Source organism: Bombina bombina, chromosome 2, assembly GCF_027579735.1.
Source record: "Bombina bombina isolate aBomBom1 chromosome 2, aBomBom1.pri, whole genome shotgun sequence".
NCBI lineage: Eukaryota > Metazoa > Chordata > Amphibia > Anura > Bombinatoridae > Bombina > Bombina bombina.
Window position 1 is genome coordinate 143317654 of NC_069500.1, and position 27111 is coordinate 143344764.

At 37.3% G+C, this 27111-nt stretch overlaps 1 protein-coding gene across 3 annotated transcripts in view; it reads right to left on the reverse strand.

Annotated features, from left to right (window-relative positions):
• Window positions 1-859: 859 nt before the first annotated feature.
• PLPP1 (phospholipid phosphatase 1) overlaps window positions 860-27111 on the reverse strand; it is a 284596-nt gene continuing 258344 nt past the window's right edge. For all 3 annotated transcript variants that reach the window (XM_053701281.1, XM_053701280.1, XM_053701282.1), the window contains exons 5-6: window positions 7697-7873; window positions 860-6449 (exon numbers count right to left, since the gene is read on the reverse strand). In XM_053701281.1, the coding sequence (XP_053557256.1) occupies window positions 6324-6449; window positions 7697-7873 (303 nt within the window). In that variant the 3' untranslated portion in view covers window positions 860-6323. The remainder of the gene's footprint in view (window positions 6450-7696; window positions 7874-27111) is intronic.

Consider the following 27111-nt stretch of genomic DNA (forward strand, 5'->3'; position numbering starts at 1 on the left):
GTGTTGGAAGTTGATCTTGACTTGAAAATGTGGTTCCTATTATTTATTTTAATTTGTTTTATTTGTATAGTACAAGGCTTGACACATTTTGTTCAAAATCCAGGAGCCAGCAGCTTTTGCCCATCCTTTATAATCTCTACATTTATAATTGAGCGTGTGTTGTTTAAGAGGAGACCTGCTACATGTATGTTGTCACACTCCCAGCCACTTGACAGCTCTGGCCAGTATTGCAGGTGACATTATCTCTCCCCCCCCCATGTGTCACCTCATTGGTAAATAGGTAAAATTTGATTTGTATTCCTCAGTTGCTAGGACAAGAGATGATCCATCCACACCAGGCTAAATGTTAAGTGTAGTTGATGGCAGGGGGAAGCATTAAAGGGAAATGAAACCCATGACATTTTTTATTTTATGATTTAACAAGATCATACAATTTTAAACAACTTTCCAATATACTTCTATTATCTAATGTACTTCATTATCTTTATATCCTTTGCTGAAAAGCCTATCTAGATAGGCTCAGTAGCTGCTGATTGGTGGCTGCACATAGATGTCTTGTGTGATTGGCTCACCTGTTTGCATTAATATTTCTTAAACAAAGGATATGTAAAGAATTAAGAAAATTATATAATAGAAGTAAATTGGAACGTTGTTTGAAATAGTATTTTCTACCTTAATCATTAAAGACAAATTTTGGGTGTAGTGTCCCTTTAAGGCCCCAGTGACTCCTTGGCCACTGGATTTATCGAGCCCTGGTATAGTTGAGGACACCCTGGGGTGTCATGATTTCATAGTTGTAGGTTGTTGCAAGGCAAAACGTTGTTTACTAGTGTCAAAAAAATAGCACAAAGGACAAAACTTCAGTTTGCTCAATTGTTCCATGACCATGATGGAATAATTCTGCCATTGTTTATTAAGGGGATAAATGGGATTGACTTTTCTTCAGGATTTGTGGTCAGTTCTTAAATATGAACACATTGATATTGTAATATAAAATGTGTAATTATCCATAGTACAACAGATTATAATTACTTAAAGGGACAATAAAGTGAAAACTAAACTTCAATCATTCAGCTAGAGCATGCTTTCTTAAACAACTTTTCAGTATTTGCTTTGTTCTATTGGTATTTTTTGTGCAATAATTATACCAAATATCACAGAAAAAAGTGATTAGAATAAATGTGATAAACATAAAAAACATACAACTGAAAACAAACACAAGATCAAAAGTTCATAGATAACAGAAGTCTGAGATAACAGGAACGGAACTGTTATCTCAGACTTCTCATTGCGTCTTTACACTTGCCAACACACCTGGGAAAAAGAGTGTTTCTGTTTTGTGACTGTGAGGTGGTGGTTTCAGCGGTTTATTTTCTGCTGGTCCATCCACACCCATCCAAGACTTGCTCCCTTTGAGTAATTGTCATATTAGCATTGCTCATTCACCCATACTTTAGGTGTTACTAAGGCACTTGTGACGCTTTTTATGTATTTTAAATAAATATTTGTTTTAAAGATTTGCCTGAGAGTACTGTTTTCCCACTAGTATAAAGTGGGGGTGCGCATTTCCTTGAGCTTAGTTGTAAGCTCCAACAAATGTGAGTAGTTACTCGTTACAACATCAAATTACTTCGCTACAAGTGGTTAGAGAGTCACACTGTTAATTCCTTTGTTTCCTTTTATTTGAGAACTCATTGAGGATAGTCAAGAAATGGGAAATTGAACCCAGAGAACACAGATATATCCTTACTATTGGTATTTTTTGTTAAAGACTAAACCTAGGAAGTCTGATAGAAGCTTAGGAGCGTGCACGTGTCTATAGCAGTGGTGTTTGCAACATTGTTTATAACAATGTTATACATAGGAGTGTACATAAGGCAAGCAGTGTTTGTCACTGAGCTCACCTAGGATTGTTCTTTAACAAATGATACCAAGAGAACTAAGCACCATTAATAATGGAAGTAAATTGGGAAGTTGTTTTCATTCTCTATTCAATCCCTTTGTAACCTTTGCTAAAGCCAATTAGATAACTGCAAAACAAAGCATGTTTTGCTAACATAATGCATGTGGCCAGCTGTCTGTCCTCCGGAAGTAAGACCTGATTGGCTTCACCAAATAAGTCAAGTGATGTAGTTTGGATACCGAATAAAAAATTGCAGATGTTCACCTAGTATGTGTGAGGCAAAATAATTCCAAAGCAAACGTTTCAGCAGGAATTATATGAAGTATCTTTTGCAAAATGTGTAATTTTTTCTTAAGATGTTACGTAAACTTTATTTATTTTTTATACAGGAAGTATAATTCGTTGCATGAGAAGGTTGGAGGAATTGCTTAGACAAATGTGTCAAGCAGCAAAAGCAATTGGAAACACAGAACTGGAGAACAAATTTGCAGAAGGTAATGAGCATTGGAACTTGGAAGCCACAAACTCCCTGTGTTCTTAGCATTTTTGAAGGAATGCAGTTTGTAAGTGTTGTCACTGGGGCCTGAATTGTACAAGTAAAGGGTGTGTATATGGATATTTATGGACAAGGTTGAGGTCCTGCTTCTAAAACAAAAAAAAAACGTCCACCCTTCTGCTAAGGTTCTTTTACCCTCTTCAAACCTTTTGTTCTAAGGCTTGAGGTGATATTAAACTAAACTACTTCTTACCGTGTTATTGATTTTCCCCCCGTGCCTGCATCTCTCTTCAGCTGTTGTATTTGAACTTGCTGGTTGGAGAAGCAATAGAGTAGGTCACAGGGTCTGAGAACAGCTAAGCTTCAAAATGGCAGCAGAGGTGGTGCATATTCATAGATCAATGTTGTTTGAAATTGGTCAAAAAGCCAGCAATGTCGGATTTTGTCCTTATCTGAGAAAGTGTAGGAGCACCTAGTTCCAAGATGGTGGCGCCCAGTATAAACATGCAGAGCTTCACCAAAACGCATCCAATAGGATAATGGCTTTAAAGAGAGCTGCAGACGCAAGAGGGAAACAAATATGGGGAGGAGTAGTTATGCTATTGTAGTTGTGACCAGCATGAAAAAGGTTGAGATTTTGATGTGTAAATCACCATACTGGTATACATCAACAGTGCAGCTTTTGTAATGTTAGTTTTTAAATGAAAACTAACTCCCCTAACCATGACGTCACAAATTGCTGCCCATCTATGATTGTTACTCCTGTAGATACACTTATCACTAGTGTTGTTGCTAAAACCAACCGCTCATATCACCAGCAGTTAATGAGATTAAGAAGCGCTGCTCATCACTTCAGATAAGACTGCTGTGCATCACATCTTTTTTTTTGTTGTGCTGATTCAGTACTCATTTGCATATTTCCCTTGTGGCAACACACACTGATATAATATCCCATTGTTTGCCATAGCTTTGCTTGCTGAGAACAAATATGCATTTGTTTGTTTTTTATATAAACAGGACATCAATTTTATTTTCATTAACCCTTTAAGGACACAGCTTTCAGTTTGCTCAATTGTTTTATGACGGAAAAATTCCGTCATATGTCCTTAAGAGGTTAAAGGGACAGTCTAATTCCAAGTGTTTTATTATTTATAAATATAGATAATCCCTTTATTACCCTTTCACCAGTTTTGCGCAGCCAACATGGCTATATTAATACACTTTTTACCTCTGTGATTACCTTGTATCTAAGCCTCTTCTGACAGCCCCCTAATCACATGACTATTGGTTTGCATTTTAGCCAATTAATGCTGTCTTGCACAACTCCATGTGTGAGCACAATGTTATCTATATGGTCCACATGAAGTAGTTGTCTCTTGTTGTGAAAAGCAAATAAATAAGCATGTGATAAGAGGCTGTCTGTAGTGGCTTAAAACAGGCAGAAATTTAGAGATTGAAATGTTATAAAGTATATTAATATAACAATGTTGGTTGTGCAAAGCTGGGTAGTAAAGGTGTTATCTATCTTTTTAAACAATAACTATTTTGGTGTAGACTGTCCCTTTAAAGGGACACTGAACCCAAATTTTTTCTTTCGTAATTTAGATAGAGCATGCAATTTTAAGCAACTTTCTAATTTACTCCTTTTATCAATTTTTCTTTGTTCTCTTGCTATCTTTATTTGAAAAAGAAGGCATCTAAGCTTTTTTTCTTGGTTCAGATCTGGACAGCACTTTTTGATTGATGGATGAATTTATCCACCAATCAGCAAGGACAACCCAGGTTGTTCACCAAAAATGGGCCGCCATCTAAACTTACATTCTTGCATTTCAAATAAAGATACCAAGTGAATAAAGAAAATTTGTTAATAGGAGTAAATTAGAAAGTTGCTTAAAATTTCATGTTCTATATGAATCACAAAATAAAAAAAATTGGGTTCAGTGTCCCTTTAAGTACACATTTATTACCAATCAAAGCTACAGTTCAAGTAGGGTGCTGCTAGTTTAGGGTAGGGTTATTTATAGACCATAACATAGATGCTACAGTGACAGAACTTCGGTGTTTGCAACTAGTGCAGCATAGGAGAAAACCTGTCATAAAGTTTGGGTATGTGCTCATCACACATGGCGTTTCCTGTTGGTGAGATTTTAATGCTGCTGGTTTGATTGCTAGTTTACCAAGCGGTACACTCCTGGTGACATTATGGCTTCATGTTCCTTTCTCCTGTAACAATTCGTAACAAACGATTAAGCCTCACTGGACTGAGCTATAGGTTTTTATTTAAACCTTCCTATTACATTGGAGACTTAAGTAACCATTGTTTAGAATTTCATTGAATCTAAGCACAACAGTAACAGGCTTCATTCCTGAATAAACCACATATCTAACCAAATGGTTACTGCATATATTGCCATGTACGTCCAACAAAGCAATCAAATGATGATAGTGTTTCTCAACTCCAGTCATTAGAGTACAATAACATGTTAGATTTCCAAGATGTTTTAATTAGCAACTGATCAGATGTTTTACCTGTCCTCTAACTAATATAATCCTTAAAAAAAATCTGATCTGTGTGCCTTAAAGGGGCACTGAACCCAAATTTTTTTCTTTCATGATTCTGATGCAATTTTAAGCAACTTTCTAATTTACTCCTATTAACTTTTCTTCGTTCTCTTACTATCTTTATTTAAAAAAGAAGGCACCTAAGCTAAGGAGCCAGCAAATGTTTGGTTCAGTACCATGGACAGCACTTGTTTATTGGTGCTGTCCAATCTGCAAGGACAACCCAGGTTGTTCACCAAAAATGGGCCGGCATCTAATCTTACATTCTTACTTTTCAAATAAATATACCAAGAGAATGAAGAAAATTTGATAATAGGAGCAAAATAGAAAGTTGCTTAAAATTGCATGCTCTATCTGAAACTGAGAAACACACAGTTGTAACCTATACAGTTTAAATCCTATAATATTTCCACTGCCATCAAAATACTTGACTTTAAAACTGATATAAAAACATTTTCTAAACAGATACATATCAAAGCCCCAGAGCACAACAAAACAACCCATAACTAATAAATACAATTTTAAATAAACATTAAAGTATTACAATTTCTACTTGTGGTTTAAAAAAACTAGAACATTTATTTAAAAAAAAAAAGTCAATTTGCCCTAAACACATCATTGTGCAACATTTTTGTATTTTAAGCACAGATTGACATGACAGGGAAACCTTGTTTTCAATGCTGTACTACTTACTTTTTTTCTTTTCTTTTAAGGTATTACTAAAATCAAAAGGGACATAGTTTTTGCTGCCAGCTTGTACCTCTAATGAAATGAACTCTAAATAGACAACACAATGCATTGTGCATCTGGACTCAAACACACTGTTGCAGTGACCAGTCTCGGTACATGAAGATGCATTTGTACAAGGGAAATCCAGGATGGGCAGATGTGATTGTTTTTAATTGTTTCAGTGGTATACACATGAATCCCTTGCTACGTGCAGACAGACCTTGCCATTACCAGCAATATACAGCATAAAGCAAATTCACACTTGTTCTTGTTTGTACATAAACAGCGTTACAATATTTTAATAAAAAATATACAATTTGAATACCACATTTCCATTTTTTGTGTAGAGCTGATAAATGCTTCAAACAATTAAGCCTTTTTTATAAAGCTATGTAATATATATATATGTGTGTGTGTGTTCATTTTATTATATACAGGTAAATAAAGTGGGCACCCAACAAATATAGCAGCAGCAGTCCAATAATCTCTTTGATGCTGGAGAGGCTACCAGTATGTTGCCTTTGCTCCTCTTGCACTTAAGGGGTTAAAGGCTTTTCTTTCCTTTTATATTGTGTTAACTCTTAGCAATTCTCGGTCTAAAAGCAGAATGTGTTTAGTGGCAAGAAGGCATTTTCATGGCTGGATACTGTTTCCATAGTGGTTTCCATTTGTTGAAGTTTCACGAAGTGTAGTATGGGAATCTTCTTCTTTGTTAAAGCCATTATTCTTGTGTTTAAAGAAATCTGACACGAACGCAACCTGTTTAGAAAGAAAGTTTGTTAGAAAGATGTACATTTCCTAGTCTCTCATTAGCTATAGTAATAATTGTGATCTATTGTCAAATTTATTGCGTAGAATCTTTAAAAGGACATGAAAGTCAAAAATAAGCTTTCCTGATTTAGATAAAGCATGCAATTTTAGGTGACTTAACCGGTTTTAAATTGTCTTTGTTTTCTTAGTATCCTTTGAGTAATAGCATACTTAAGTAAGCACTACTCGGAGCTGATTGGTGGCTACACCAATGCCTCTTCTCATTGGGTCATCAGATGTGTTAGCTTCCAGTAATGCATTCCTGTTCCCGAGAGGACTTGAACACCTTTGCAGAAGTTAAATGCATGGTTCTAAGCAATAGTGCAGTAATAAAAGGCTGATATTGCACTCTCTTGCATATGGGTAACGCATAAGAGCAATTTTATCACTACCTCTAAACAAGTTAGCAGCAAGACATACTTCCCAACTACATTAAAATGTGTTCTGTGACTAAACATGAACTTTGTATCCATAGGAAAGATGAACTTAAAAATGTTTATTCTAATTATGAGGAACTAAAAAAAAAAGCAATGTGCACAGCTTCAGGTCCATCACAAAATATTACTATACAGAGATTCTAGTTTTGATTAGTTTGGGGTGTAACCGTTGCCCTGGCATCATCATGGCCTAGGCTACCTGAAATAATTATTTTTATCAGGTTTATCTTTTTAAACAATACTTAATACAAGGACAAAAAGCCGTAGAGCTGCTGATCACATTGTCAGATGAGGGATTCACAGCCCACACACTGTGCTTAGCGTTGCACTGTTTATTGCTGTTTTGTTATAGAATGGTCGTCACTGCATCATCACTTATAATAAATTGCTCAAAGAACAACACATATGCAGTCCGAAGCCATGTACATTAACCAGCATAATACAGTATTTTTCAGAGATTGCATTGTTTGTGGAAGATCCACAGTCATATCCCTCATGTAAAATGGAATTAGTGCCTTTCATTTAAAAATACTCTTGTTTCGGAATGCATAAGTAGCGCTAAGCCTGGTATTATTCTATACAGTAGAGCAATAAACATCACATTTCTGATGTAATGAAGAAAGCAACAGTTCTATAAGTAGACACTACTATCTCAATGTAATATAGAATTGTATAGTTATCTGTTAACAATGCTAAAAAACATAAGTATTTATTTAAAGATATTCTACCGACTTTAACAAATAGAGCAAAGGGACTTACAATCAGTACAGCTACGATCGCTCCCTGTATGAGACCAGTAAGAACATCACTCCAGTGGTGCTTGTAGTCAGATACTCTAGAAAGACCGACATAGACTGAAACTGCGACAAAAGCAAACTGGAGGGTGGGGCGTATGAGTCTGGCCCAATCTCCTTTCATTCTTGACTGAAGATATAGCTAGAATTGAAAATAATAATGTAATTAGTGTAACTGACAAGGGCTATTCATCACTAGGTTTAAAGTAGATACATTTTTTATTTTGAAGTTTGAAATAGATTTGGTGAGGTACAATTAGCTGAACTTTTAAAAATATATTTCAACATAATTAGTTTATAAAAGATGCTCTCTTGAATGGGTAGAGAGAAACTGAACCCAAAAATGTTATACAGAGCACAAAAATGTCTTTATTTAATAACCAGATCAGGTATCATCAATACTGATTTAGCACCCTTTCCTTCTGATAGTAGCTAAGCAAGAACCTATTTGTAGATAGGAAAACCATAAGAAGACTTGCACAAGTTTTAGTTTGTAGACATCAGGCCTGTCCACTTATTTCAGAATTAAACCTATTTTTTTTCTTAAAGAGATAGTAAACCCAATTTTTTTTTTTCTTTAATGATTTGGATAGAGCATGCAGTTTTAAGCAACTTTCTAATGTCCTCTTATTAAAAATATTTCTTTGTTCTCTTGCTATATTTATTTGAATAGGCAGGAATAAAAGCTTTGGAGCCGGCCTATTTTTTGTTTAGTACCTTGGATAGGTTGGCTAATTGGTGCCTGCATTTAGCTATCCAATCAGCAAGCGCAACCCAGGTTCTCAACCTAAAATGGGCTGGCTCCAAAGCTTTTATTCCTGCTTTTTAAAATAAATATAGCAAGATAATGAAGAAAAATTGATAATAGAAGTAAATTAGAAAGCTTCTTAAAATGGCATGCTCTATCTGAACCATGAAAGAAAAAAAAAACATAATTTATGTAAGAATTTACCTGATAAATTAATTTTTCATATTGGCAAGAGTCCATGAGCTAGTGACGTATGGGATATACATTCCTACCAGGAGAGGCAAAGTTTCCCAAACCTCAAAATGCCTATAAATACGCCCCCCACCACACCCACAATTCAGTTTAACGAATAACCAAGAAGTGGGGTGATAAGAAAGGAGCGAAAGCATCAACGAGGAATTGGAATAATTGTGCTTTATACAAAAAAATCATAACCACCACAAGAAAAGGGTGGGCCTCATTGACTCTTGCCAATATGAAAGAAATGAATTTATCAGGTAAGTTCTTACATAAATTAGGTTTTCTTTCATGTAATTGGCAAGAGTCCATGAGCTAGTGACATATGGGATAGCAAATACCCAAGATGTGGAACTTCCACGCAAGAGTCACTAGAGAGGTAGGGATAAAATAAAGACAGTTTCAATCTTTATAATGAAAAAAACTGAAATTATAAGCAGAAGAATCAAACTGAAACAGCTGCCTGAAGTACTATTCTACCAAAAACTGCTTCTGAAGAAGAGAAAACATCAAAATGGTAGAATTTAGTAAAAATATGCAAAGACCACCAAGTCATTGCTTTGCAAATCTGATCAACAGAAGTTTCATTCTTAAAAGCCCAGGAAGTAGAAACTGACCTAGTAGAATGAGCCGTAATCCTCTGAGGCGGGGATTAACTCAACTCCAAATAAGCATGATGAATCAAAAGCTTTAACCAAGATGCCAAAGAAATGGCAGAAGCCTTCTGACCTTTCCTAAAACCAGAAAAGATAACAGACTAGAAGTCTTTCTGAAATCTTAGTAGCTTCAACATATTTCCAAACTCTTACCACATCCAAAGAATGTAAGGATCTTTCCAAAGAATTCTTAGGATTAGGACACAAGGAAGGGACAATAATTCCTCTACTAATGTTAGAATTCACAACTTTAGGTAAAAATTTAAATGAAGACAGCAAAACCACCTTATCCTGATGAAAAATCAGAAAAAAGGAGACTCACAAGAAAGAGCAGATAATTCAAAAACTGTTCTAGCAGAAGAGATGGCCAAAAGGAACAATACTTTTCATGAAAGTAATTCAATGTTCAAAGAATGCATATGCTCAAACGGAGGAGCCTGTAAAGCCCTCAGAACCAAATTAAGACTCCAAGGAGGAGAAATTGGCTTAATGTCAGGCTTGATACAAACCAAAGCCTGAACAAAACAATGAATATCAGAAAGATTAGCAAATTTTTCTGTGAAACAGAACAGAACGAGCAGAAATTTGTCCTTTCAAGGAACTTGCAGACAAAAAACCTTATCCAAACCATCCTGAAGAAACTATTAAATCCTAGGAATTCTAAAAAGAATGCCAAGAGAATTATGAGAAGAGCATCATGAGATGTAAGTCTTCCAAACTCGATAATAAATCTCTCTAGACGCAGATTTACGAGCCTGCAACATAGTATTAATCACTGAGTCAGAGAAACCTCTATGACTAAGTACTAAGCGTTAAATTTCCATGCCATCAAATTTAATAATTTGAGTTCCTGACGGAAAAAACGAATGTCAAGATATAAGGTCTGGCCTTAATGGAAATGACCAAGATTGGCAACTGGACATCCGAACAAGAACCATATACCCAAACCTGTGCGGCCATGCTGGAGCCACCAGCAGCACAAAAGATTGCTCCCTGATGATTTTGCAAATCACTCTAAAAAGAAGAACCAGAGGCGAAAAAATATAGGCAGGTTGATAACTCCAAGGAAGTGTCAATGCATACACTGCTTCCACCTGAGGATCCCGGACCTGAATAGGCACCTGGGAAGTTCCTTGTTTAGATGAGATGCCATCAGATCTATTACTGGAAGCCCTCACATCTGAACAATTTGAAAAAACACATCTGGGTAAAGACCATTTTCCCGGATGTAAAGCTTGATTGACAGAGATAATCCGCTTCCCAATTGTCTATACCTGGGAAATGGGCCGCAAAAATTAGACAGGAGCTGGATTTAGCCCAAGCAAGTATCCAAGATACTTCTTTCACAGCCTAAGGACTGATAGTCCCACCCTGATGATTGACATACGCCACAGTTGTGACATGGTCTGTCTGAAAAACAAAAAAAGTCTCTCTCTTCAAAAAGAAGCCAAAAAACTGAAGAACTCTGAGAAATGCACGGAGTTCCAAAATATTGAATGGTAATCTCGCCTCCTGAGATTTCCAAACCCCTTGTGCTGACAGAGATCCCCGACAGCCTCCCAACCTAAAAGACTCGCATCTGTAGTGATCATGGTCCAGGTTGGATGAACCGAAGAGACCCGTAGAACTATATGATGGTGATCTAACCACCAAGTCAAAGATAGTTGAACATTGGGATTCAAAGATATAAAAAGTGATATCCTAGAATCCCTGCACCATTAATTTAGCATAAAAAACTGGAAAGGTTTCATATGAAAATGAGCAAAGGGAATCAAATCCAATGCTGCAGCCATGAGACCTAAAACTTTAATGCATATAGCAACTGAAGGAAATAATAGAGACTGAAGGTTCCGACAAACGGAACCCAATAAAATTGTCACTTGTCTGTTAGAGATAAAGACATTGACACAATCTATCTGGAAACCTAAAAAAGGTGACCCTTGTCTGAGGAATCAAGGAGCTTTTGATAAAAAGATCCTCCAACTATGTCTTTGAAGAAACAACAAAAGTTGAATCGTATGAGATTCTGCAGAACAAAAAGACTGAGCCAGTACCACGAGAGCGTCCAAATAAGGAAACACTGAGAACCTTGAAAAGATTCTTAGAGCTGTCGCTAGACCAGAAGGTAAAGCAACAAATTGGTAATGCTTGTCAAAAAAAGAGAATCTCAGAAAAACATAATTTATGTAAGAACTTACCTGATAAATTCATTTCTTTCATATTGGCAAGAGTCCATGAGCTAGTGACGTACGGGATATACATTCCTACCAGGAGGGGCAAAGTTTCCCAAACCTCAAAATGCCTATAAACACTCCCCTCACCACACCCACAATTCAGTTTAACGAATAGCCAAGAAGTGGGGTGATAAGAAAGGAGCGAAAGCATCAAACAAGGAATTGGAATAATTGTGCTTTATACAAAAAAATCATAACCACCACAAAAAAGGGTGGGCCTCATGGACTCTTGCCAATATGAAAAATTAATTTATCAGGTAAGTTCTTACATAAATTATGTTTTCTTTCATGTAATTGGCAAGAGTCCATGAGCTAGTGACGTATGGGATAGCAGATACCCAAGATGTGGAACTTCCACGCAAGAGTCACTAGAGAGGCAGGGATAAAATAAAGACAGCCAATTCCGCTGAAAAAACAATCCACAACCCAAATCAAAAAGTTTTAATCTTTAGAATGAAAAAAACTGAAATTAAAAGCAGAAGAAACAAACTGAAACAGCTGCCTGAAGTACTTTTCTACCAAAAACTGCTTCCGAGGAGGAAAAAACATCAAAATGGTAGAATTTAGTAAAAGTATGCAAAGAAGACCAAGTTGCTGCTTTGCAAATCTGATCAACAGAAGCTTCATTCTTAAAAGCCCAGGAAGTAGAAACTGACCTAGTAGAATGAGCCGTAATCCTTTGAGGCGGGGATTTACCCGACTCCACATAAGCATGATGAATCAAAAGCTTTAACCAAGATGCCAAAGAAATGGCAGAAGCCTTCTGACCTTTCCTAAAACCAGAAAAGATAACAAATAAACTAGAAGTCTTACTGAAATCTTAGTAGCTTCAACATAATATTTCAAAACTCTGACCACATCCAAAGAATGTAAGGATATTTCCAAAGAATTCTTAGGATTTAGGACACAAGGAAGGAACAATAATTCCTCTATTAATGTTGTTAGAATTCACAACTTGAGGTAAAAATTTAAATAAAGACAGCAAAAACCGCCTTATCCTGATGAAAAATCAGAAAAGGAGACTCACAAGAAAGAGCAGATAATTCAAAAACTCTTCTGACAGAAGAGATGGCCAAAAGGAACAATACTTTCCATGAAAGTAATTTAATGTCCAAAGAATGCATATGCTCAAATGAAAGCCTGTTAAGCCCTCAGAACCAAATTAAGACTCCAAGGAGGAGAAATTGGCTTAATGACAGGCTTGATACGAACCAAAGCCTGAACAAAACAATGAATATCAGAAAGATTAGCAATTTTTTCTGTGAAACAGCACAGAAAGAGCAGAGATTTGTCCATTCAAGGAACTTGCAGACAAAACCTTATGAAGAAACTATAACATTCTAGGAATTCTAAAAGAATGCCAAGAGAAATTATGAGAAGAGCATCATAAGATGTAAGTCTTCCAAACTCGATAATAAATCTTTCTAGACACAGATTTACGAACCTGCAACATAGTATTAATCACCGAGTCAGAGAAACCTCTATGACTAAGCGTTTTAATTTCCATACCATCAAATTTAATAATTTGATTTCCTGATGGAAAAAAACTAATCTTAAGGTCTGGCCTAAATGGAAGTGACCAAGGTTGGCAACTAGACATCCGAACAAGAACCATATACCAAAACCTGAGCAGCCATGCTGGAGCCACCAGCAGCACAAACGATTGCTCCATGATGATTTTGAAAAATCACTCTTAAAAGAAGAACCAGAAGGAGCAAAAATATAGGCAGATTGATAACTCCAAGGAAGTGTCAATGCATACACTGCTTCCGCCTGAGGATCCCCGAACCTGAATAGGTACCTGGGAAGTTTTCTTGTTTAGATGAGATGCCATCAGAACTATTACTGGAAACCCTCACATCTGAACAATTTGAAAAAAACACATCTGGGTAAAGAGACCATTCTCCCGGATGTAAAGCTTGATTGACAGAGAAAATCCGCTTCCCAATTGTCTAAACCTGGGATATGGACCGCAGAAATTAGACAGGAGCTGGATTTAGCCCAAGCAAGTATCTGAGATACTTCTTTCACAGCCTAAGGACTGATAGTCCCACCCTGATGATTGATATACGCCACAGTTGTGACATTGTCTGTCTGAAAAACGTCTCTCTCTTCAAAAAGAAGCCAAAACTGACGAACTCTGAGAATGCACGGAGTTCCAAAATATTGAATGGTAATCTCGCCTCTTGAGATTTCCAAACCCCTTGTGCTGACAGAGATCCCCAGGCAGCCTCCCAACCTAAAAGACTTGCATCTGTAGTGATCAATGTCCAGGTTGGATGAATCGAAGAGACCCGTAGAACTATATGATGGTGATCTAACCACCAAGTCAAAGATAGTTGAACATTGGAATTCAAAGATATTAAAAATGATATCCTAGAATCCCTGCACCATTAATTCAGCATAAAAAAACTGGAAAGGTTTCATATGAAAATGAGCAAAGGGAATCGAATCCAATGCTGCAGCCATGAGACCTAAAACTTCAATGCATATAGCTACTGAAGGAAATAATAGAGACTGTTACAAACTGCTATTTGTAACTGGCCCTTTAAATGAAAAATTGCCCTGCTTCCATGGATCATGGAGAAGCCTATTTGCCAGCCTCCTTCCTCATGACTATGGCCCCTGGAAGATTGTGCCCCTGAGAACATATTAACTTTTATTGGGTGTGTATGGCCCTTTAAGAACCGTCTGGGGACATATTGTGATTTTGGTGAACAATGCCCCTTTAAGACTATGTCCCCAGACCTGTAAAATAGCTTGTCCCTGGCTTTCTCCCACTTGGTTCAGTGAATGGGACTTGCTGAGCCAGGTGCCACACAGGCAGAGTGTTCCACAGAGGGGGAGCACTGTTACAGAGGCATTGGTTTTCATTGTGTGCCATTAAGTGCTATGTGACAGACCCTTCGGTCAGAACTAAAGAGATAACTTTGTTCAGCTTCAAGAAGCATTCTAAATACAAGTTTGCTGGGATCAGCTCTAATTAATTTTAGTGAAAAACATTCCCATTGTCTAATCAGACTGCTAGTAGTGATAAGGTGGACTGCATTGTTTTCTTTTGTGTAATGTTATCTGCTGTTGTGGCCTGTAAAAGGGCGTTGTCTCGCTATCTAAATGCATCAAATGTGTGATTGGGGATTTTATGCCTCCCCGAGAGTGTCTTTTTTAATGGAACCTCAATAAATAGCAGGCTGTGTGTTCCAGCACATCAGACCTATTCTGTCCCTCTAACTTGCAGCTTTGACTCATGTTTGTAGGGGCCAGCTATATCACTACAGGGATTGCTATGTTTTTCATACTCCCTTAGCTACAGGGATTGCTACAGAAGGAAGAGGTTCACATACTGGAGCCTGGTCGTAGGTCCAGGGCGCAGAGCAGACGGCGAGATACCAGCCCAGCAGCGGTGGTGGTTCATAGAGTCTGCATTACGTATGGTGGCTACTAAGCAGTTATAGTGTCTACGGTGCTGATGATCCTTTGGGGAGCGCTAGGAGCATCCTTTTCTACGGTCCAACTTCCAGCCAGCCTGGAGGCAACCGTAACAGAGACTGAAGGTTCCGACAAACTGAACCCAATATAATTGTCTCCTGTCTGTTAGAGACAAAGACATTGACACAATCTATCTGGAAACCTAAAAAAGGTGACCCTTGTGTGAGCAACCAAGGATCTTTTGATAAAAAGATCCTCCAACCATGTCTTAGAAGAAACAACAAAAGTTGAATCGTATGAGATTCTGGAGAACGAAAAGACTGAGCCAGTACCACGAGATCGTCCAAATAAGGAAACACTGAGAACCTTGAAAAGATTCTCAGAGCTGTCGCTAGACCAGAAGGAAAAGCAACAAATTGGTAATGCTTGTCAAAAAAAAGAGAATCTCAGAAAATGAAAATAATCTGAATGAAAACAGAAGAAGAAGATATGCATCTATTGTATCTATTGTAAACAAATAATGCCCTTACTGACCAAAAAGGCAGAATAGACCATATAAACACATTTCTGAAAGAAGGAACTCTTATCTGACAAATCAAAAAGATTTTCTATCTTTGGGACAATGAATAGTTTTGAACAAAACCACAAACCGTGTTCCTGAAATGGAACTGGTATGAATACCCCAGATAACTCCAGGCCTGAGCAGCGACTTGAGACCCCAACGGGTAACCAGCTGCGCCTCACAAGCACCCAACACATACAGATCTGAAACATACTTCAGAAAAGTGTGAGCCTTTACTGGAATAGCTGGAATATGCTAGAGAGAAAAAAACTTCTCACAGGCGGTTTTACTCTGAATCCTATTCAGTACCCCAATCTAAGAAGTTTGGACCAAATTGAACCAAACAAATTTAAAAAAAGTCTTAACCTGCCCCTTACCAGCTAAGCTGGAATAAAAAAACGCACCTACATGTAAATTTGGGAGGCTGACTATGATCTTTTAAATAGCTTAAATTCATTCCATGTTGAAGAAAGCTTCCAATTATAAACATGTTACTTGGGGAAGAATTAGGATTCCGTTACTTATTAAGAACAAACTAATATAAGCTTAAGATTTACTCTTAGAACTCAATCTTGAAGCAACAAAAAACTCCCTTCCCCAGAGTAACAGTTTGAAAAAATGTAATCCAATTGTGAACCAAATAATTGATTACCTTGGAAAAAAAGAAATATGGATTTTAGAAATCAAATTAGCATTCCAAGATTAAGTCACAAAGTTCTTCTAGCTAAAAATAGCTAAAGACATAGATTTAACCTCAATTGTGAAAATATAAAAAAAATGACAGATGAAATTATTAGCATGTTGATCAACTTAATGCTAAAACAAATCATAATCCGATACTTGTTGCACTAAAGTATCCAACCAGAAAGTTGAAGCATTTGCAACATCAGCCAAATAAATTGCAGGCCTAAGGAAAGGACCTGAAATAAAATATTTTTCCTTAAATAAGATACAAGTTTCCCATCTGAAGGGAAAAAAAATAAAAAAATACTATTTTCTATAAGAATAGTAGTATGTTTAGCAAGAGTAGAGATAGCCCTATTAACTTTGGGGATCTTTCCTCAAAACTTTTAAACTAACTGCCGGCAAAGGATACAATTTAAAAACCTTAAAGAAGGAATAAAAGAAGTCCCAGGGAGGACTTCCGGTTGGCGGCGTGTTAAGATGGCCACGGCTTTATAGAGCTCCAAGTATACTCTCTACTCTTTAGCACAATCGTGGCTACATCTTTTGCCATCCATCTCTCCATTGGCAGTTTAGGTGCCCAGGACCTTTTGTGGATCGGGACATTTCATCTCCTGGCCACCGAGAAGTCGGATAAGAATTTTAAAGCCGTTAGGCATTTACTCTGCAACGCATCATAAAGACAAGATGGCGCATGTTATCAAGGACATTTCTGCGCTTCTCTTACCATTGTTTGATAATTTACTATTATCATTGGAAAGCATATTACAAGACTCTCATATCAATAGAGGACCAGTATCTGGCGCAGAAATTGTGGAGCTGGCACAGAATCTACCCGTTCTACACAGCGCCGCTGAGAACAGCGGTAAACATCAAGAGCTCATAGGTATGGGCGTCCCTGAGATAGCTTTTTCTGAAGCTCCCCAAGCTGAAAACCCGGCCGCAACCGAATCAAAGAAGGCCCCCCAGGATTATAAGCCGGACTCGAGAAATATGGGGACAAAACAGTGTTTAACTCATCAAGAGTACATCGGGGACTGCGCTATCATCATCAACTTGCCTACGTCCCACGAAGCCATGCTTCCAAATAGCGTTACTAAGACTATGGAAACCAAACAGAATGCGGCTCTGTATATAGAACTTCTCCAGATCACGGATCCCTGCTTATCGTTGCTGAACTGTCATTGGCGACTTTGTCCCATTGCTTCCGAGACTGCACCCGACGTTCTTATTCTTGCACAAATTAATGTTGCTGACAGGTCTATACCCAGCAGGGCTTGCACATCACACATTATTACTTAAAAAAATGCCAAGCTTTCCTGAACTCTGCTTGCACATAGTCCGCATAGGGGTTGGTTAAGTTAGGTGTGAAGTCCTTTCCTGACGTGCTTGTACTTTAAGGCATGGCGATTTGGATAGTGTTTATATCTCTTGTGATACTAACCACTTATCTTGTGTGCTGCTTTAACACATTTAAAGGTTACACAATACAATCAGACTGGTGCCATTTGTAGCACACATCCTCAGAAGGTGATTCACACTGAGCTCATGCTCCCTTACGACTGGATGCCCTACACTGGCTTACAAGCCCCGCCTCTGACTCTAGCTTACGGATTGAAGACAGCACACATTGACAGATTTTGCATAGTAATATTTGAGACACAATTAGTTTTAGGGCACCCCATTAGATTTACTTAAAATAGGAGACATGATTGGGTCACACTTAAACATCCCACATCTTATGTGGGTTCACTCTGCTATTGCTTGATGTTTCTTCTAAATTTCCTCATTCTACTACCACCCTCACATGTTCATCTTACACATATAAGCTAGATATAAGCTAGATATGCTCAATGGTTCAGCCTCTCTTCACTTTATATGTGCTTTATAAGTGGGATAACATTCTGTTTTTTGATGGAAGCATATTCTAATTCAGCCCAGTTTCTGCAAAACTGCTAACATCTTATACGTGAATCACACTTTAAACAGGTTTTTGTTGTTCTGTTTGTTCTGTGTTAAATTGCTTGTTTGTTGTTTTTTTGTGATATTTTGTTCGTTTACTGTTTTATGTTATCAAAATGAGACACAATAGCCCTCCCCCCATGGCTTAGAAACAACTTAGTATATCTACTCCTAATGCTGTATGCATAGACAGAATTTATCTATATAGATTCAGGCTTAATTTTAGAAGCATCATACAGAAGACATCTTAAATTGGTATATTCTCACAGGTATAATGTGTCTATCCTCATGCCTTCTACTCTTCTTACGTTGCTCCTGTACTCTGCAAATCACATCAACGTATTGTAGACCTTTATGGGGGAATTAAGTGTATAACTGTATATTCCATTTACCCCACGTCTCTCTAAAATTCATTCACCCCAAAGTTAGAACAGCTAAGTATCATGTTTGCTCGCACCCATCAACGCAATTTTAATTGTGGCGACACAAATTGTCACCTCCCTAATGTTATCTTGAATGTTTGACTGTGTGGTTTATTTTGGCCCCAGACTTCTGGTCATGCTGGGTTTTTCTATTTCATTTTCTTGCATTTTATTTTAACTAAAAATTGAGTTTCCTACATCTATTAGAAAGCATAATTTCACACCATGATCCATGAGGGCTAGCTGTACCTTGATTTACCAAAATGTTTCTGCAAACTGAGGCTTCAATACATACTTAAACTTCTGCTTTGAATTATAGCCAGACAAACCTGATCACTGTAAGCAGCCTACCCATATCACACTCATACTTACCAAGAATTTATTACATCATTGCGTGCAGGCAGTACAAAGGCAGCCACACTTTCCATACTGGGTCATTCCCCATACGTCTCTAGCTGGGGTGCATTGTTTTTTTTTTTTTGTTTTTTTTTTGTTTTTTTTTAGTTTAGTTTATATGGGTAGTATAGATGTCTTCCTTTGTGGTTTTGCTTTGTGTTGTTAGTTAAGATTTGTGTTATTAACATTTAAAACTAAGGAGTGCAGGTGCAATATGATAACTCTCCCTGTAGGAATTATTTCATATTAAAACGAGGCGTTAATGCCAATTTGCCGTTACTTATTGTATCTGAGAGCAACAATTCCACTACCGATATTGCATTGATATTTCACATGTTATACTCATTCCATGATATTATTGATGTTGTCGCGGTGACTCTGCATGTCAATGTATGTACTTGATTATTTGTACCTGTGCTTCTTTAATAAAAAGAATTTGAAAAAAAAAAAAAAGAAGAAGTCCCAGGCCTATTCCATTCCCTAGTATCATGAACTGGGAAAAAAACCTCTGAAGAAACCACAGGAGGTTAATGAGCAAAATTTAAATGTTAGCTAGTCTTAAATCAAAAGAACTAGACTCCTCAATATCCAATATAATCAACACCTTTTCAACAACGAATGTACTCTATTTAAAAAAAAAAAAAAAAAGTAGATTTGTTAGTGTCAAATATCTGATGAAGTATATTCTAAATGAGAAAAAACATAATTTATGTAAGAACTTACCTGATAAATTCATTTCTTTCATATTAGCAAGAGTCCATGAGCTAGTGACGTATGGGATATACATTCCTACCAGGAGGGGCAAAGTTTCCCAAACCTCAAAATGCCTATAAATACACCCCTCACCACACCCACAAATCAGTTTAACGCATAGCCAAGAAGTGGGGTGATAAGACAAAAGTGCGAAAGCATAAAAAATAAGGAATTGGAATATTTGTGCTTTATACAAAAAATCATAACCACCACAAAAAGGGTGGGCCTCATGGACTCTTGCTAATATGAAAGAAATGAATTTATCAGGTAAGTTCTTACATAAATTATGTTTTCTTTCATGTAATTAGCAAGAGTCCATGAGCTAGTGACATATGGGATAATGACTACCCAAGATGTGGATCTTCCACGCAAGAGTCACTAGAGAGGGAGGGATAAAATAAAGACAGCCAATTTCGCTGAAAATAATCCACACCCAAAATAAAGTTTAAATCTTATAATGAAAAAAAACTGAAATTATAAGCAGAAGAATCAAACTGAAACAGCTGCCTGAAGTACTTTTCTACCAAAAGCTGCTTCAGAAGAAGAACACATCAAAATGGTAGAATTTATTAAAAGTATGCAAAGAAGACCAAGTTGCTGCTTTGGAAATCTGATCAACCGAAGCTTCATTCCTAAACACCCAGGAAGTAGAAACTGACCTAGTAGAATGAGCTGTAATCCTTTGAGGCGGAGTTTTACCCGACTGGCCTTCTGACCTTTCCTAGAACCGGAAAAGATAACAAATAGACTAGAAGTCTTTCAGAAATTCTTAGTAGCTTCAACATAATATTTCAAAGCTCTAACTACATCCAAAGAATGCAATGATCTCTCCTTAGAATTCTTAGGATTAGGACACAATGAAGGAACCACAATTTCTCTACTAATGTTGTTAGAATTCACAACCTTAGGTAAAAATTTAAAAGAAGTTCGCAACACCGCCTTATCCTGATGAAAAATCAGAAAAGGAGACTCACAAGAAAGAGCAGATAATTCAGAAACTCTTCTAGCAGAAGAGATGGCCAAAAGAAACAAAACTTTCCAAGAAAGTAATTTAATGTCCAATGAATGCATAGGTTCAAACGGAGGAGCTTGAAGAGCCCCCAGAACCAAATTCAAACTCCAAGGAGGAGAAATTGACTTAATGACAGGTTTTATACGAACCAAAGCTTGTACAAAACAATGAATATCAGGAAGATTGCTCTTTCTGTTCTTTTTCACAGAAAGATTGCTAGAGATTTGTCCTTTCAAGGAACTTGCAGACAAACCTTTATCCAAACCATCCTGAAGAAACTGTAAAATTCTCGGAATTCTAAAAGAATGCCAGGAAAAATGATGAGAAAGACACCAAGAAATGTAAGTCTTCCAGACTAGATAATATATCTTTCTAGATACAGATTTACGAGCCTGTAACATAGTATTAATCACAGAGTCAGAGAAACCTCTTTGACTAAGAATCAAGCGTTCAATCTCCATACCTTTAAATTTAAGGATTTGAGATCCTGATGGTAAAAGGGACCTTGCGACAGAATGTCCGGTCTTAACGGAAGAGTCCACGGTTGGCAAGAGGCCATCCGGACAAGATCCGCATACCAAAACCTGTGAGGCCATGCTGGAGCTACCAGCAGAACAAACGAGCTTTCCTTCAGAATCTTGGAGATTACTCTTGGAAGAAGAACTAGAGGCGGAAAGATATAGGCAGGATGATACTTCCAAGGAAGTGACAATGCATCCACTGCATCCGCCTGAGGATCCCTGGATCTGGACAGATACCTGGGAAGTTTCTTGTTTAGATGAGAAGCCATCAGATCTATTTCTGGAAGTCCCCACATTTGAACAATCTGAAGAAATACTTCAGGGTGAAGAGACCATTCGCCCGGATGTAACGTTTGGCGACTGAGATAATCCGCTTCCCAATTGTCTATACCTGGGATATGAACCGCAGAAATTAGACAGGAGCTGGATTCCGCCCATACCAGTATTCGAGATACTTCTTTCATAGCCAGAGGACTGTGAGTCCCTCCTTGATGATTGATATATGCCACAGTTGTGACATTGTCTGTCTGAAAAAAAATGAACGATTCTCTCTTTAGAAGAGGCCATGACTGAAGAACTCTGAAAATTGCACGGAGTTCCAAAATATTTATTGGTAATCTCACCTCCTGAGATTCCCAAACCCCTTGTGCTGTCAGAGACCCCCAAACAGCTCCCCAACCTGTCAGACTTGCATCTGTTGAAATTACAGTCCAGGTCGGAAGAAAAAAAAAAAGCCCCCTGAACTAAACGATGGTGATCTGTCCACCACGTCAGAGAGTGTCGTACAATCGGTTTTAAAGATATTAATTGAGATATCTTTGTGTAATCCCTGCACCACTGATTCAGCATACAGATCTGAAGAGGTCGCATGTGAAAACGAGCAAAGGGGATCGCGTCCGATGCAGCAGTCATAAGACCTAGAATTTCCATGCATAAGGCTACCGAAGGGAATAATTGAGACTGAAGGTTTCGACAAGCTGAGATCAATTTTAGACGTCTCTTGTCTGTCAGAGACAGAGTCATGGACACTGAATCTATCTGGAAACCTAAAAAGGTTACCCTTGTCTGAGGAATCAATGAACTTTTCGGTAAATTGATCCTCCAACCATGATCTCGAAGAAACAACACAAGTCGATTCGTATGAGATTCTGCTAAATGTGAAGACTGAGCAAGTACCAAGATATCGTCCAAATAAGGAAATACCACAATACCCCGTTCTCTGATTACAGACAGAAGGGCACCGAGAACCTTTGTAAAAATTATTGGAGCTGTTGCTAGGCCAAACGGCAGAGCCACAAACTGGTAATGCTTGTCTAGGAAAGAGAATCTCAGAAACTGATAGTGATCTGGATGAATCGGAATATGCAGATATGCATCCTGTAAATCTATTGTGGACATATAATGCCCTTGCTGAACAAAAGGCAGGATAGTCCTTATAGTTACCATCTTGAATGTTGGTATCCTTACATAACGATTCAATATTTTTAGATCCAGAACTGGTCTGAAGGAATTCTCCTTTTTTTTTTATTATATTTTTTCATTTATTTAGTACATAAAAAAAATACAACATACAGAAAAAAGAAAAAATAGATAAAACAACACAAAAAAACAACGACATTTCGTAAATCATGTCTGGAGACACAGCTCCACCTCGCTACAAATCTGGTAACTCTATATACCTCAACACAAATAATGAATTAACCTAATGAAAATTAACAGACACTGATTCCAATCTTTGTTCGGCCTAAATAATTCTCAACGGCTACCTGCCTACAAATAATATGATTCTTTGAACAAAAAAAAAAAAAAAAAGCCCCCCTAACTCCGCCGCCCTCCCTCTCTATCCCCCCAGCAACACAATACCTTACCGCTGCCAGTGCGTCCCGAGCAGAGCAACCGACAGCTACCAGATTATACAACCGCGTTTACCCAGGATACTGGGAATACCCCTGCTACGACTAACAGTTACCATTTTGAATGTTGGTATCCTTACATAAAGATTCAATATTTTTAGATCCAGAACTGGTCTGAAGGAATTCTCCTTCTTTGGTACAATGAAGAGATTTGAATAAAACCCCAGCCCCTGTTCCAGAACTGGAACTGGCATAATTACTCCAGCCAACTCTAGATCTGAAACACATTTCAGAAATGCTTGAGCCTTCGCTGGATTTACTGGGACACGGGAAAGAAAAAATCTCTTTGCAGGAGGCCTTATATTGAAGCCAATTCTGTACCCTTCTGAAACAATGTTCTGAATCCAAAGATTGTGAATTGAATTGATCCAAATTTCTTTGAAAAAAGCGTAATCTGCCCCCTACCAGCTGGGCTGGAATGAGGGCCGCACCTTCATGTGAACTTGGGAGCTGGCTTTGGTTTTCTAAAAGGCTTGGATTTATTCCAGACTGGAGATGGTTTCCAAACTGATACCGCTCCTGTGGGTGAAGGATCAGGCTTTTGTTCCTTATTGTGACGAAAGGAACGAAAACGATTATTAGACCTGAATTTACCTTTAGATTTTTTATCCTGTGGTAAAAAAGTTCCTTTCCCTCCAGTAACAGTTGAGATAATAGAATCCAACTGAGAACCAAATAATTTATTACCCTGGAAAGAAAGGGAAAGCAAAGTTGGCTTAGAAGACATATCAGCATTCCAAGTTTTAAGCCATAAAGCTCTTCTAGCTAAAATAGCTAGAGACATATACCTGACATCAACTCTAATGATATCAAAGATGGCATCACAAATAAAGTTATTAGCATGTTGAAGAAGATTAACAATGCTATGAGAATTATGATCTGTTACTTGTTGCGCTAAAGCTTCTAACCAAAAAGTTGAAGCTGCAGCAACATCCGCTAAAGATATAGCAGGTCTAAGAAGATTACCTTAACATAAGTAAGCTTTTCTTAGAAAGGATTCAATCTTCCTATCTAAAGGATCCTTAAAGGAAGTACTATCTGCCGTAGGAAAAGTAGTACGTTTAGCAAGAGTAGAGACAGCCCCATCAACCTTAGGGATTTTGTCCCAAAACTCTAATCTGTCAGATGGAACAGGATATAATTGCTTAAAACGTTTAGAAGGAGTAAATTAATTACCCAAATTATTCCATTCCCTGGAGATTACTTCAGAAATAGCATCAGGGACAGGAAAAACTTCTGGAATAACTACAGGAGATTTAAAAATCTTATTTAAACGTTTAGATTTAGTATCAAGAGGACCAGAATCCTCTATTTCTAATGCAATTAAGATTTCTTTAAAGGGACACTGTAACCAAAATTTTTCTTTTGTGATTCAGATTGAGCATGAAATTTTAAGCAACTTTCTAATTTACTCCTATTATCAAATTTTCTTTATTCTCTTGGTATCTTTATTTGAAATGCAAGAATGTAAGTTTAGATGCCGGCCCATTTTTGGTGAACAACCTGGGTTGTCCTTGCTGATTGGTGGATAAATTCATCCACCAATAAAAAATTGCTGTCCAGAGTACTGAAACCAAAAAAAAAAGCTTAGATGCCTTCTTTTTAAAATAATGATAGCAAGAGAATGAAGAAAAATTGAAAATAGGAGTAAATTAGAAAGTTGCTTAAAATTGCATGCTCTTTCTGAATTACAATAGAAAAAATTTGGGTACAGTGTCCCTTTAAGTAAAGAACGAATAAATTCCATTTTGAATAAATATGAAGATTTATCAGCATCAACCTCTGAAACAGAATCCTCTGAAACAGAGGAATCATTATCAGAATGATGATGTTCATTTAAAAATTCATCTGAAAAATGAGAAGTTTTGAAAGACCTTTTACGTTTACTAGAAGGAGGAATAACAGACATAGCCTTCTTAATGGATTTAGACACAAAATCTCTTATGTTAACAGGAACACTAGTATTAGATGTTGATGGAACAGCAACAGGTAATGTAACATTACTAAAGGAAATATTATCTGCATTAACAAGTTTGTCATGACATTCATTACAAACAACAGCTGGAGGAACAGATACCACAAGTTTACAGCAGATACACTTAACTTTGGTAGATACAGCACCAGGCAGCGATTTTCCAGTAGTATCTTCTGACTCAGGGTCAATCTGGGACATCTTGCAATATGTAATAGAAAAAACTACATATAAAGCAAAATTTGATCAAATTCCTTAAATGACAGTTTCAGGAATGGGAAAAAATGCCAGTTAACAAGCTTCTAGCAACCAGAAGAAATAAATAAATGAGACTTAAATAATGTGGAGACAATAGTGACGCCCATATTTTTTAGCGCCAAAAAAGACGCCCACATTATTTGGCGCCTAAATGCTTTTGGCGCCAAAAATGACGTCACATCCGGAACGCCGACACTTTTGGCACAAAAAAACGTCAAAAATGACGCAACTTCCGGCGACACGTATGACGCCGGAAACAGAAAAAAAAAATGTGCGCCAAAAAAGTCCGCGCCAAGAATGACGCAATAAAATGATGCATTTTCAGCCCCCGCGAGCCTAACAGCCCACAGGGAAAAAAGTCAAATTTTAAGGTAAGAAAAAATTTGATTGATTCATGTGCATTATCCCAAATATGAAACTGACTGTCTGAAATAAGGAACGTTGAACATCCTGAGTCAAGGCAAATAAATGTTTGAACACATATTTAGAACTTTATAAAAAAGTGCCCAACCATAGCTTAGAGTGTAACAGAAAATAAGACTTACTTACCCCAGGACACTCATCTACATGTTGTAGAAAGCCAAACCAGTACTGAAACGAGAATCAGTAGAGGTAATGGTATATATAAAAGAGTATATCGTCGATCTGAAAAGGGAGGTAAGAGATGAATCTCTACGACCGATAACAGAGAACCTATGAAATAGACCCCGTAGAAGGAGATCATTGAATTCAAATAGGCAATACTCTCCTCACATCCCTCTGACATTCACTGCACGCTGAGAGGAAAACCGGGCTCCAACCTGCTGCGGAGCGCATATCAACGTAGAATCTAGCACAAACTTACTTCACCACCTCCATAGGAGGCAAAGTTTGTAAAACTGATTTGTGGGTGTGGTGAGGGGTGTATTTATAGGCATTTTGAGGTTTGGGAAACTTTGCCCCTCCTGGTAGGAATGTATATCCCATACGTCACTAGCTCATGGACTCTTGCTAATTACATGAAAGAAAACATCATCAGAGAAGGATAATTTAGTATGTTGTCGGTCATTTGAAAATTCATCAACTAAATGAGAAGTTTAAAAAAGACCTATAAATTTTATTAGAAGGCAGGATGTCAGACAAAGCCTTTAGGATAGAATCAGAAAAACATTCTCATAGATTCCTAGGTATATCTTGTACATTAGATGTAAAAAGAATAGCAATAGATAATGCATAAATACTAATGGACTCTGCATGTAAAAGTTTATCATGATAACTTATTACAAACCATAGCTAAAGATAAAATTCATAACATTAAAATAAACTAACTTAGCTTTGGTAGGAATGATATCAGTCATCAGGAATCCAACAGTATTTTCTGATACAGGAACAGTTTTTGGAATATCTTGCAATATGTAATAGAAAAACAACATATAAAGCAAAATTATCAAATTCCTTACATTCCTTTTCAGGAATGGGTAAAAATGCAAACAGAACAAGCCTCTAGAAACCAGAAGCAACTAAAAAGTGAGACTTAAATAATGTAAAAAAACCTGGCGCCAAGTATGACGCCCACATATTTTTTGGCGCCAAAAACGTCTAACAAACACGAGAGTAAAAAATGACGCAACTACGTGAAAAC